This window comes from Apis cerana, linkage group LG2 (genome assembly GCF_029169275.1).
Source record: "Apis cerana isolate GH-2021 linkage group LG2, AcerK_1.0, whole genome shotgun sequence".
Classification (NCBI taxonomy): domain Eukaryota; kingdom Metazoa; phylum Arthropoda; class Insecta; order Hymenoptera; family Apidae; genus Apis; species Apis cerana.
Genome location: NC_083853.1, coordinates 6628623 through 6642806, shown reverse-complemented (window position 1 = coordinate 6642806; position 14184 = coordinate 6628623). Strand labels below are relative to the sequence as shown.

At 38.0% G+C, this 14184-nt stretch overlaps 1 protein-coding gene across 2 annotated transcripts in view; it reads right to left on the bottom strand.

Moving 5' to 3' along the window:
• Window positions 1–58: 58 nt before the first annotated feature.
• LOC107996815 (uncharacterized) overlaps window positions 59–14184 on the bottom strand; it is a 32365-nt gene continuing 18239 nt past the window's right edge. For both annotated transcript variants that reach the window (XM_062071966.1, XM_062071967.1), the window contains exons 5-13: window positions 12212–12393; window positions 6187–6402; window positions 5770–5920; window positions 4846–5036; window positions 4409–4635; window positions 3877–3991; window positions 3069–3396; window positions 2609–2897; window positions 59–2094 (exon numbers count right to left, since the gene is read on the bottom strand). In XM_062071966.1, coding sequence (XP_061927950.1) covers window positions 1752–2094; window positions 2609–2897; window positions 3069–3396; window positions 3877–3991; window positions 4409–4635; window positions 4846–5036; window positions 5770–5920; window positions 6187–6402; window positions 12212–12393 — 2042 coding nt within the window. In that variant the 3' untranslated portion in view covers window positions 59–1751. The remainder of the gene's footprint in view (window positions 2095–2608; window positions 2898–3068; window positions 3397–3876; window positions 3992–4408; window positions 4636–4845; window positions 5037–5769; window positions 5921–6186; window positions 6403–12211; window positions 12394–14184) is intronic.

Below are 14184 nucleotides of genomic sequence, written 5' to 3'. Positions count from 1 at the left end.
AACGTTTCATTATTTAACATATGAGGGGAAGAGGGGGAAAATAAAGCGTGACACGGGGTGGTAAAAAAATTAACGTTTCATTTATTAGCTTACAGACTGAAAATGAAAACTTAAAACGACACGAACAACAGCGTCTTTCGGGCCACGCGTCCCTCACGGCAGTACACGGATTCTTTCAACGCATCTTCTCGTGCACGAAGAACGGAACGATCGGAAGGGATGTCGTCGAATGGAGGGAGGAAAGAATATCGAATAAGGGTGAAGGAAGGAGGAGAAGGAGAGAGAGAGAGAGAGAAAAGAAAAGATTCGTTGGTTGTTCTGAACTGTTCTCATCCTTTGTCGTTTCTTTCTTGATCACGAGCTACCCGGTTCGGTTAGATACCTGTAACTGTACAAAAATAATAATAATCTACGAAATCCACGCCTCGAGAAGAAGGATACGGATAAAACGAGACGCGTTATTCGTTTTTATTTGAACGGAAATGAATGCTCGACTGATCTAGAGAGATAGAATGGCCCGACACGAGATTTCAATGGACTTAAGACTAGTCTTCTTTCGTAACTTTGGCTTGTCGAGGATTCGTCGCTCCTTTGTCATAGTTTCAAATCTGTTTCTTTCGCGAGTTTACATTGGAAGAGACAAAGAGAGAGAGAGAGAGAGAGAGAGAGAGAGAGAGAGAGAAGGGGATTCTCGGATCTAGAGTAATAAAAATAATTTACAAATCGCCACTAACGATGTCGCTACTACATTAGAATGTTACGTTCGTAGATTCGTACAAGATCGATTCGTTTCACCTTTTCCTTTTTCTTTTTTCTTTTCTTTTTTTTTCTTTCTTTTTTTCCTTTCTTTTTTTGTACAAATTAACCGCATCGTAGAAAGATTAATCTCTCGTTCGAACGATTGATCTCGATTCGAGCGAACGAGTGGAGATGGATGAAATGATAAAAGAAAGATTGAGACAGATAGAGACTTTCGAAGAGGGTTTCGTGCGTTTCGTCACGGAGATCTTTAAGAGCGCGAGGACGGTAGTCTAGGAACCAATAGACACCCCACGAATACACGTCGAATACGAAACGGTTCACTCGGTTTTCGAAACGAGGAACGCGTCGAGGAACACTTTTGCCAGGCCACGCCTGATCGGCAGTGACTATATTGTTTTTTTTACACTTTTTTTTCTTTCTTTTTTTCTTGGCCTATCGAATCCTATCCTTGGTTTGGACCTCTTTCAATTTTATTTCCCTTGGAACAATTCGTGGATTGTCGTAAATTCTGTCGTTTCTGAGATCTCTCAAGTAACAAGTAGAAAGAGATTGTAGCACAATCTGTTCTCTCGTACGTTGCTCGAGGATCAATTATTTATAACGTTTCAGAAGAATCCTAATGATTGAAGGCACGTTTGAAATGGTCTTACGTTCGAGCAACGTGCGAAATTTTCGAAATTCGATCGAAAGAATATATTATTCAAAGTATTATATCAAAGAGCGTTTCATTGAATGCATCATGGTTCACTCGTTCCCATTATATTCGTCTTTTATATTCCATCGATAGTTCATATCTCGATAATTGGTTCAATTTTTACAATTTGCATTCCCTGTCAAATTTTCTATCAATGCAGGAATATTCTATATTCCCTTTCGATTCTTTTCAAACATTGCCAAAAAATCGATACGAAAAAATTGTGTTCCGGGGAAAGAAACGTTGGTCTTCTGAAAAGAGGCGATCCACGGAAATTCGATTCGACCGGGGATGTTCAGAAGTAGCCCTCCCTGTCTTTGGGCGCGCTGGAGATGAGTTCCCGTCGTTTCCAGACCGGTTGCGCTGCCCCACCTCGTTGGTTTTGCCCGCCTGCCGCCGAGGACGCGGAGGAAATTGTCACGGAGGACGAGGACGAAACCGAGACAGTGTTTTTCCCCGCCAACGTGTCGGAATCGGGGATGTGACGAGTTTGGTGTCTGGAATCCGTGTAGCGCCTCTTCGTGTATTTCTTGCTCTCCGAGGAGGATGAGGAAGTGGTCTTGGCCTGCTGCGACAGGCTGATCCCGGTATCCGGTCTGGAAATCTGCAACATCCTCTCGATATCGGCGGTCTTGGACCTGAAAAAAGGCGCGATGCTTCTAATTGATCCCTTTCTTTTCTTTTTCTTTTTTTAAGAAAGAATGAATTAATTTGAATTTCTTGATATTAATATCGTTATAACAAATTATCCTCCGTAACAAATTATCCATTATCCAAGGAAACTTTTACGATAATAAAACGGCTAACGCACCGAAAAAAAGAAAAGCACAAAAAATGTAAAACTGTAACAGAATAAAATAACAGAATAAAATAAACTCGGAATAGTCAGCGCATAAAAGTAACGAGCGAGTGAACAACAATGAAGCAGCTCGTGGAAAAAAGCGCGAGTAACCTAGCAACGAGCAATCGAATAGCGAGATATCAAGGTGAATGCACCACGGTACGTTGCGCTAGATTCACGAGGGAGGGTGAACGAACTGTCCCAGATGTTTCGCTCGAATACCAGAACGGTGGCACGGATCAAGATCATCCAATTCCTGCCAGCACGGAAGGCCGCATAGCCGCCCGTAGGAGTAATCAGGATTCCCTCACCTCAAAACCGCACCGCCGATGCTCGTGATGCTCGGCGTGTACGGGGCCGCGGTGCTCCTCGACGTCTCCTGGCTGCTGCTCGACCTGGTCACCTGGCGCACCTCGCTCGACGTCGTGAACGACACCCTTTGGAGAACGGCCTGTTGGTCGGGGATGTAGGAGACGGCGGTCACCGCGCTGTCGGGGCTCGCCGGTGGCGATGACGCCCACGAGGGTGGAGAACTCGGCACCTGGTCACCCGACAACGTGGCGGAAGAGCCCACGGCGCTGTCGCTTCCGTGCCTTCCACCTGCTCCAATCAATCAATCATCTTCATTGAATCCGTTCTTCTTCATTTTTCTTTTCTTTTTGTTCTTGGAAGAACGGGAAATGGAGGGAGTTTGGAAAAATGTATTTCAGAAAGTGTGTCGAGAAGTGGTATCTTAAATGGAATTAAATTAGAGGAAGAAGGGTGCGATACCTTCGCTGCAACCGGAAATCGATCGTTGCCTCTGCCTTCTTGGAGGCGCGCTAGGCTGCTTCGGAGTCTCCTCGATGTAAGGTATGTCCGGATCGTCGAGGTTCAACGTGAACGCTCCGGACATCGGTATGGTGAGGCTGGCGGTGATCACCATAGGCGAGGATCTTCTTCGCGGGTCAGCTGGATCCTCGCTCGACCCGCTGTCCACGCTATTGCTCCTTCCCTCCTCCTTTCGTCGGCTTCCAGGCCTCTTTGGCCGCCTCGGCCTTGGACCTATATCACCGCCCACGCCTGCCGTCTGATGAAGACACTGCTCCCTGGTCCATACCTTTAACGATCGAAATTGACCCAGTTTCATTGAAGATCATTGGCTGAGTCGTGGATCCATTTCGTCCGAACACTCGTAGATTCAATCGAATTAATTTCGCAGAATGAACTTATTTTTACACGATTTCGTTACTGAAAATTTCAAATTTCACTCGATTAAATTGAGGATCAAGATCTGGCATCGAATTTGCCGAAGAACGAGACTCTTTTAATTAACGCAATAACAAGTTTAAACGATTTGATTAGAGAAATAAAATTTCGCCAGTCAGTAAGAAATACAGAAATATTTAAATTCGACTCATTTTTGTCTTTTCAACTTGAGAAAATAAAATAAGAGAAAGAGGCAGATACAGGGTAAGAAGTTTATCCCTGTTTGAAGTCGAGCCATATCTTTTCTCGATCTCGAAAACGATCTTGAAGACGTCAGAGCGATACCGCGAAACGGTGGAGGGATAATCTCGTTCGATCTGGATCTGGTTACCTTTCTGGTCGAGGTGGTGGTCCCGGCCGTGGTCGTTGTCGACGTCGTAAGCGTCGTCTCCTCGACCGAGAAGTTTTCAGCCTCGCTGCATGGATCCACCTCGTCACCGCATTGCCTGCGAAATATCCAAACGAAATCCACGCCGTCATCTTTTTCCATCCATCTGATATACGCGCCAACTCTTGAGCTGGCTTTTTGCCACGGGCTCTCTCGATCGGATTAAAAATCTTTGAGAGAGGATCGAAACGTCGTTCGTCGCGAAAAGACGAAGAATGGTAAATTTTCTTTTTGATGGTTTTTTTCGAATTCACTTGACAAGAAATATACTTGGAAATTAATGTGCAATAAAAGATACATCGTGAACGAGTTTCATAGTTTTGACAGATTCGTGGAATTTTGAAAGAAGGTTTTTAAGACACCAAAGTATCTGGACAAAGTCAAACGTTGTCACCAAAGATTCTTTTTAAGAAAGATATCTTTCTGGGATAGAAGATTAAAGATAGAGAAACGTCATTCCGTTTCAGATACCCACTCTTCGACACGTCGAGAAAGGGCAAGATCCAAATCGGCCGGATGGGTGTCCATCATGTGCAAGTAGACCTCGTCCAGAAGGGCTGCTGGCACTGTAAATAACGTGGTGGCATGTTCCAAAAGGGCTCTGACCACGTTTATCACGTCTATCCTTTCTTCTGCCCTCTCCGCGGACACCTCAGACCTTTGCCCTGGCTTCACGCAGTGGAGGATGTTTGGGGCGAACACCTTCGAAAAAATAATAATAATCAAAACACAACAATAATAATCAAAACAGATTGAATACCAATAAAACCTATTTGAAAAATATATGGAATCCAATATACGAATCACTTTCGAGAAGAATTTCCAAAAATCTCACAAAGATTATTCCTTTTAAACTTTTCTTTTAAATTCAGAACGAGAATTTCAACTCAACTGTTCGAATCCACTACTCACCGTGGCCAAGTTGGTCGTGTCCATCTTGTTCCCAGCCACCCATTCACCCCTCTCGTTCTTTTGATCTTCGCTGTTCGCCGCCACCACGTTGAGGAAGTTCAAAAGTGCCCAAAGAGTCTCGCGGTTCGGCGTTGGCAGCAGTTGGATGAGATGCTGAAGTGCCTCTTGCTGAAGTCTCCTGTTCCGGATCTCTGTTGGGAACGAGGAGATTACTTTCAATGCGCAAGGAGATAACTGAATAAGATAAAATTGTATCGGCAAGAAGGGTGACAGGATGGAATGTGTGAAACGCTCTTTTACTTTTAGATACTTTTACAAAGATTGAGACAGAGATGGGTAGGTTGCGTTGATGATTTGCTATAATTTTGTATTTGAAAATTTCAGAACATTTATTTGAAGTTATGATATTTAATTTGCAGCAATTGACTTGGACGAAGAATTAAGAATATATTCTTAATATTATCATCTCAAAAGTTCGAGAAGATATTTAAACAATTATTGAAGAATATACACGGATATATTGGTTTTTCAAGCAAATGAAAAATATGAGTTTATTATAAGGTAAGCAATTAATTTCTAGCAATTGTAAAATTTAGTTGAAAGAATATTTTATTTTTTTTTTATTGAGAATTATTTCTCGTATTAAAAAATTAAGATAGAGCTCTATTTATTACAGTTCAATTTTGGGTTCCACCTATAAAAATATTTCTAATTTCACGAATTTCTCGATTAATTAATAATATTAATAACAAATTATCAATTTCGTTTAATTGGATTTATTTACGTGTTCGCGCAATCGTGAATTTTTATTTTAATGGTCGCGGGTATAACGATCGATACATTAATCAAGTTTAAATACTGCAATAAACTGCTTAACTTGAGCGGCTTATATCCGTTTGATCGTAATTTTTTGCTTGCCCTTACTTTGCGTGTGGACGAAAGCTTGATAGAGATCCCTGCACAGCAGAGGGTCGGGAAGATCACGAAAAAACTCCTTTAGAAGGGCTGCCACGTCGTGCGGACATTGATCGGGTCCGATTTTTGTCTCGCGACCACAGTCGAAATCTTCTCTCAACTGAAAGAGTAAATCAAGCGTGATTTTATTTTAAATTTCACGACGAAAAAAGGATATTTAAAAACTCTTTAACATAAAAACTTCAAAATTTACATTCACAGTGTTAAAAAAAAACGAAAAAGTTTGATTTAATTTCAATCAATTCCGAAAGTTCAAAATCGAACTTTAAAAAATTTCTTTCCCATGATCGAAGAGGTTAAAGAACAACGTCGCGCCGACGAAATCAGAATTTTGAATAATGGGTTAAAACATTACGAAACAACCACCTGTCTGACCCTCTTCTTCGAAGGCGACACCCGGAAAACGCCCAGTGTCCGGAGACCGGTGTTTTCCAGGTGCCTGATGCATTGTCTGACTATTCCTGGAACCGCGTCCCATTCCCCTGGAGGGCCTCCTCCACCGCTGTCGCTCAGCTCGAGCACCCCAGAGTCGCTTCCGGTTAAAGCTCCACCTTTCGACGACAGCGACTCGGACGAACCACCCTGAAAAACAATTTTATTCCTCTCTCAATCGTGATTGTTACGATATCCAACGAAAAATCAATTCGAGGAATAGTTTTCCTGCTTGCAAAAGGAAAAAAAAAAAGAAAAAAGAAAAAATAGATTCGGTTATGGATGTTACGAGGAATCGATTCGTAAAATGAAATTATCGTAGATTGATTTATTTGAAGGAAATATTTGCTCCTGTCTTTCGTTATTTATCGCAGATTTTTTTTTTGTGAAATTTTTCTTCTGAAAATTACGTAGATGAAATTTACAGCTTGACGGTTATGGATTATTTTGGAGCGCATAGTTGTTGTGCATCGAAAACACGTGTTGTGACGTAGAACGGAAATACATGTTGTAAATGCGATTACGTATAACGATTAGGGATCGGAAAGCTGCTTCCTGTGTTTTAGCTCGAGCTTTAGCTATAATGTTTGTAAAATTTATTGGATTAAGTCAAAAGTAATCGTGAATAATAATTTATGGTATAAAGTATAAAATATTTTGACTCTTATATATGTATTGATAAGTTAAATTTTATATTATTCAATTTTTGATTTTGATAATAGAATTTTAAGATTGGAATAAAATAAATAAAAAAAAAAATAAAAAAAAGATAAAATAATTAATTTCACGTTAAATAAAATTCATTTTAAAAGGGGCCAAATTTCCTTATATGTAATTTTTGTATGTAGTTAATTAATTCAACATTGAAAGATACAGTATAGATTCAAAATTTTTAAATATCGTTTTCGCGAATATTCGCAATCCATCGATACCTAATCAAAGCCACCAATCGTAAAATGGATCTTAAAAGGGTTGAATAATCTCGATTCGGCCGAAATTGCACAAAGAACCGAGCCAATACGTCTGATGCGCGTCTACCGTTTTTAATGGACGGCTTTGCGTGTCTCCTCCATCCGGTCTGACAGAAAATCTTGCAAAATTTAGGGATCTTAATTAATCCGGATCTAAAATTAACGCTCTCTGATCTCGGTTCTATTCGTGTCTCTAATCCGTGACGTCGACACGAGCTCGGTATATACGTGACGTCGACGAAGGAAGTGCAACGATACGTCGTAATAATCCACTTTGGATCGATCGATCGGTCTTTCTATTTAAACACGTGGCACTTTCAATTGTTGTCGCGCCACGCGTTTCGATGATTCGATGCGAAATCGAAGATCGAATCGAATTATCGATCTCGTCAATTAGCTAAATTGTCTGCCTCGTTTGTCGGTTTCATTGTTGGCCGTATATTATATTAGCGATTATATTATTCTTGTATTTCTTGGATATTTTTCGTTTCTTTCTAAAACGTATTCTTTTACGACTTTCATACGGTAATATCAATCATATTAATGATTCTTTGACAAGAACTCGAATAATTGTATCACACAATTCGAAGGATTCGTAGTTTCCTTTTTAAAATTCAATGAAACGGAGTTAAAAAGAGGAACAGGTATAAATAGGGACGAATAATTGGTAAGAGATGGATGCTAAATTTTTTAAAAGATACACGTCAACAAAATATCGACTCATCACTTCTCTTAACATCGTATATAGATCGTATATGTACTCGATTGAGTAGCAGAAGTGGAGGATGCTTTCGTCGTTGTAGGCGCCACAATAAATCAACGCTATTTTCACAAATGTATCTGAATCGAGTCTTTCTATTTCTCGTATCGATTCATCTATTTCCAGAAAAACGTTTCAGAAATTTCACAGTTTGAAACGTCTCTCTAAATCCATCCTCCCGTTCAAAAAATAACCGTCTAAAATTAATTGCAAAAATTCCCTAAAATTAACTTGCACGTAGACGGAACACATTCTCTCGATTATTCCGAATGAAATCATCTTTTATATTCTAAAATGTGTTTAGCTTCCTCTTTTGTTGGAAAATGGACACGATCAACTATCCTATAGAGCAAATTGTCCTATGGATCAATAGATTCGTAGAAAAAGGAAGTCTCGAAGATGGTGGATTTAGTTTCTGACTCGTAACCGGTGGAATTTCTCTTCCACTCTGGAAAAATCCCGCCCACACACTGCGTCACGAGCCTCGTAAGGGGGACCCCTCAATTATTTACATCCCGAACAGAGAATTCCAACTTTCTCGCGGGAGAAATAAATCGAACCACTTTGTATACATCCATGTAAGAGCGAAGAAAACGGACAAGGGGAAGTTCGAACGTTCGATTTATTATCCTGGTTATTAATTATTCATTGCAATCATTTATCGTCACTATTCCATTTTAGATTTTTAGACCTCGATAGAAAATTTTATCACATCGCGTATGCTGCACTTCTTTTTCTTCTCTATTTATTTATTTAATATATTTTAAATAAGAAAGATGATATTTTATAAATTTTCTCTACTATCTTGGATAGTTTAGAGTATCCTTAAATGACAAAAATTTTTTAGCATTTTTCTATTTTTACACCATTTACAATTTTTTTTCTCCAATCATAATTACATTTGATACAAATTTATTGATTCGAAACGTTATTTGAAATAATATCAATTTGTAACTGACTAGTATAATATATAGACTGATAAAATTTACATGAAATCAATAAAATATGGAAAGATCGATCGTAACAGGGAGAAATGCTCGACGCTGGAACAAAAAGTGCGCCTGGTTGAAATAAATTTTCAAACGTGAACAAATCATCCCGCCGTAAACCGAAAAATCAATACGCAGAAACGTAAACGGTTGGAAATTAAATCTGATCGCGTAAATCAAGAGGCGCGAGTCGAATCTTCGATCTTTTCTTAAAATAACACATCGTGAACGTCTGACTTTTTGGATGGAAAACGTAAGAGAGGAAAAAAGAAAAAAAGAAGAAGAGGATTCGTGCTCATCGGCCAGGTGGCGCCGGTGCTTCTTAAATCAAAACATTTACTTCCGGTCGCGATGGAGGATAGTTTTTCAAAAAAAAAAAAAAAAAAGGAAAAGAAAAATAGATTTGAGAAGACGAAATAGATGAACGTCAAGAAAATTTTAGAATTTCATGAGTCTCTTCGTGACTCAAAATGTACAGGGTGTTTTGAGAGTAATAATGATGGAATAAAAGGAAATTTCTTTTCTTTTCACTTCGCAAAAATTAATTTAATTGTTTCTCGATTGGATACTTGAAGGGGGGAAGTTATTCCAAAACTTTTAAATTTCAAAAAATCCTATGAAAAACAAATATTTGTGACTTTTTATATTTTATAAACATAACTAGAAAAATCTTTCGTTTCGTTCTTTGAATATATGTATATTACACTTCGAATATTTTGCTTTTATCCTTTTTTCCACATTTTTCTATATTTAAATTATCTACAAATGCATAGAAATCCGCAATATTCTATTGATAGAATTAAACAAACATCTCTCTGCATATGTTCCTAAAATCACCATTCACTTTAATTTCGCTCCAAATTTCACGAGCAAACCATCATTCGAAAACCAACAAAAAAATAATCACTCTGTTGTTTCTTTAAAAATTCATCCCTCGTGAACACGTGTTGACAACCATTCTTGAAAACCACTTCAACAAATCTCTCTACCTCCTTTCCAAATCCGAATGGAACGGGAAATCTCATCCAATCTCGATCGATCGAATCGAAAACTTGGAAAAGAGGCTCGCCCATTGGCATTTAATTGCGAGAAACTGTTAATTCGAATCTCCGGTAAGAGCAGATTTTGGCAAGGGATCGTGGGATACGTGGATATATAGGATGAATCGGGTGTATTGCCGGCGTCGTTCGTCTGACGTCGTCCGTCAAAAAATAAACCACTTTGCGTCTCGCCCCTTACTCGCAAAGTGGCCATCGATAAACGCCCTCGTTGCAATCTGACACTGACGCAATCGATGACGCCGTTTACGATCTTGTCCAACACATCCGTCACGCGACGCCTCCCTCCAACCTTTCCTTCCTTCTTTTCTCCTCCCTTTTTCTAACACGAGCCCTCCTCCCTTGACCTCGGATCGTCTCGATGAGACACGTCGTGCGACGATCACGTGACGCAATCGATGCACACGTCGATGAATGTATACGTCACATTTGTCGCGTATTGAGATGTCTACGATACGTTGGTTTGGAAGAATGGATGAGTTTATCGTCGAGGATAGAAATATTTTGGAAAATATATTTTGGAAAAATTGAATTATTGGAAATTTATAACGCAGGAAGTGGTGGAGTTATTGTTTAAGCTTGGTGTCTGGATTACTGAAAATTTGAAACAAGAGAAAGAAGTATAGTTATGGAATGTGAAAAGATGGACTGGGTTGGAATGGTTATAAAATAGGGGTGCAATAAATATAGAGTACGTTGAATGAGTACGTGTGTGAAGGGAAGTGGATTCAAAGCTCTTTTATATATATCGTTTGGTTGCAATGTTACGTCGAGCTGTTTATCAAAGAGTTATTTTAATATGTTCGTTTGTATTTCTATTTATGTCTGAGAATCCCTTTCAGTAATTCTACGGATGACCAACAAACTGCCTACGTTACGGGTTAACTTGTATTCTAATTAAACACTTTTATATAACGATAAATAATGATAAAAGTGAAAATTTAAAAAATGAAAAAAAAAAAGAAAGAGTAAAAAAGGAGTAAATCTATTTTTAAATTTTAGATTTTATCATTTTTTATCGATTTGATTATATTGATTGGATTTATGAGTTTGAAGGTATAAAGGTAATTTTTACATAATAATAGTATTTTTTACCTTTATCGTCTTTGTACATGCATCAGCCGAATTTACATTTGCAATTTCTTTCTCATTTCGAGGATTTGCATATTCATATCGATGAAGCTTTTTTACAAACGTGATTTCCCTTAGTCTCACCATCGAATCGCGTTACACAACCGATTAACCTGTCCAATTGATTTAAAAAAAAAGAGAAGAAAAAATGGCAAAATTAATCCTTTTTTTTACGTTAAGAGACAAAGAAATTTCCTTCAGATCAGTCCACGTCAATCTAAAAGAAACAGTTTGCCTGATGCTTCTTCATCGTGTTCTCGCCTCCTCGTTATCGAGGAAAGCGTGCAAAATTGTAAATCTACTTCTAGTTGCACGTGTGTAATTTTGACTTTTGCGAGACGATGGTCTCTAGCTGCCAAAATAAACGCCACATTGTTACCGGTCTCGCGATTATAGTGTAATGTACCTACCACGTGATTCGTTTCCTTTTTGCAATAATATGCTCAATGATTTCTACTTCTTAATTTTATTATATATGAAATACCTTGGTATTTGGTTTGATAGAGTGCATTTGAGAAAGAGGATCGATAGTTATCGATCAATTTGTGGATCTGATGCGGTTGGCCGACTATATACGGAGTTACACTACTCGAGGAACGGAATTCATGGTATATCGTACAGAAATATTACGAAGAGAAAATATTGTTATTGCAATATACTATTTTTATCTACTCTATTAAAAAAATATTGAATATTGATACGAATTACATTAAAAAATTCTCATTTTCTTGAAACGATACAAACATTGCAATTGCTAATAACTCAAAATTTGTGTCGAATTATATATCGATAGTAGAAGAAATTATCATTATTCTTACTTCATGTCTTTGTCATTAATCTACTACTTGTAATTTTTAATATTTATTTGTTTTAACGTAACGTAACTTCATTTTTTTATATTCTATAAAAGAAACATCAGAGAGATAACACCCAATTGTTTTATCTCAAACTGTGTTAAATTTTTCAAATTTTCTAAATATTAGAAAAAAATGGTTGATCCAAATCAAAAAAGAACAGATAAAAAGGGAACGCTGGGGTCCAATACCTTACCTCGTCTGTCTTAGCAGCGACTGTCGGTTCGATCAGGCTCGTGAAACTCGTTCTGCTGCCGTGTCTGCTGCTCCTCGACAAGCAGCCAACATCCGAGACCTCACCAGCGGCGATTCTAGCGATCCTATCGTTCTCCAAACACTGCGACAGCGGTATGCCAAATACCAGGCCACCGGGCGAATCTGAAACAAAGATGGATCATTTCGATCGAAAATAAATTGGATTCGATTGGTGTGAAACGAGATATATACACGTGCATGGACGGAACAGAGAGGATTATCGGTGAACGATATCTATGATGCGTAATTGATATATTAATAGATGTTAAATTTTGAAGATGAAAGAGATTATTAAGATCGATGATTATTAAGGGAGAATTAAATTTGTTGTCCTTTTTTTAATAAATATTTCAACGTGAGATTTCATTTAATCTCGGTATCGTTTCGATCGCCAAAAAGAAGATCTTCGAGTCTGATCTACGAGTGGTCAGCTGCGTCCCAAAACGCGTAAACACCGCTTATTTACACGCGTGTAAACTGTTTGTGCAATTTATAGGAAATTGTGTTTTAACGTTTGCTTGCGGGGATAGGGTAAATAGGAGTTTTTTGAACGATTTTTTTAAATAACACGTGTAAAAATTATTCGTCACGAATAACACGAGAGCCTAGGAAAAACAGTTTGAGACACATTTCAATATATTTAGGATTACAATTAAAATTATAGTTACAAAGGAGTATAGAAATTCTATTTTACAAAACGAAGGAATAATTTTGAAACGAATAATTCATTTCTATTTTTTTAATTTTACCAGTTCATATTGTAAATTATTGGAATAGTGTAAGAAGATCGTGGAAATAATTAACTAAGAGAAATATTTTTGCATGGTTTGAAACGCAGTTTTGTTGGGCATAAAATCCACAATTAGAAAGTGAAAAAAAATGCTTGAATGCTTCGGTTTGTCGACGGTTTTACTTTAAAATCGGCGACGTGGACGTTTGATAATATTTCGGCTGGCCATGAATGCTTCGACCACTTTATTTTTGGTACTAAACCGCCTGGTTTGTTCGACTAAGTTCGCGGAAACGCGTCGTGCCACCTTTCGAATTTCATCTTATTACTTCTTAATTGCTCGCCACCGCTTGCCAAATCCACGCGCGAATAACAATCGGCTTACGTCTTCCTGTTCCTGGGATTATTGCTTCAAAATGGGTACGATGCCTCGAGGACGAAAGTATTCAGAAGACGAAAGAAATAAAAGTTTAAAATTGTTTTCAACTTAAAGATTATCACGAAGATATAAAGAGGAAAGAGGAAAAGAAAATAAAAATTCATTTTTCCTCAATCTCGATATTTTGATTTCGTGTATAATGGAAGAAAATTTATATAACCATAAGCTTAACCGTTTAATTTTCAATTAAAATTCTTGCGATAATAATTTCTCTTCCATTACAATCAAAATGCATCCACTTTAATTTTAACCAACACTTTGATTTTCAATTAAAATTCCTATAATAAAAATTTCCCTTCTATAGTAATAAAAGAGGGAGAAAAAAAATGTGACAATAATGCATCCATTTTAATTTTTAATTTATTAAAAAATTTCTTCTCTATGAAAATCAAAAATCAAAAGAAAAAAGAAGAAGAAGAAAAAATGAAAATGCATTCACCCCTGAATGGTTAAAAGACACGTGAATGGATCACGTGTTTCGAATGTGACAACGCTCTAAAAGAGGACGTCATTTAAGTGACGTATCATATGATCAAATATGTCAGAATTTTGCCTTCTCTCCCTTCTCTTTCCTCCCCTCGTACCATGCGTAAGCCAACTGAAAGGCAACAAACCTTGTCTCTATACCGGTCCGATTATAGACCACAATCTGGGCCATCCCAGCCTCTCCAAACCAGCTCTCTTTCGCTTTCTCTCTTTCTCCTCTTCTCCTTCTTCCTCTTTCTTTCTCTCTTTCATAGCAGAA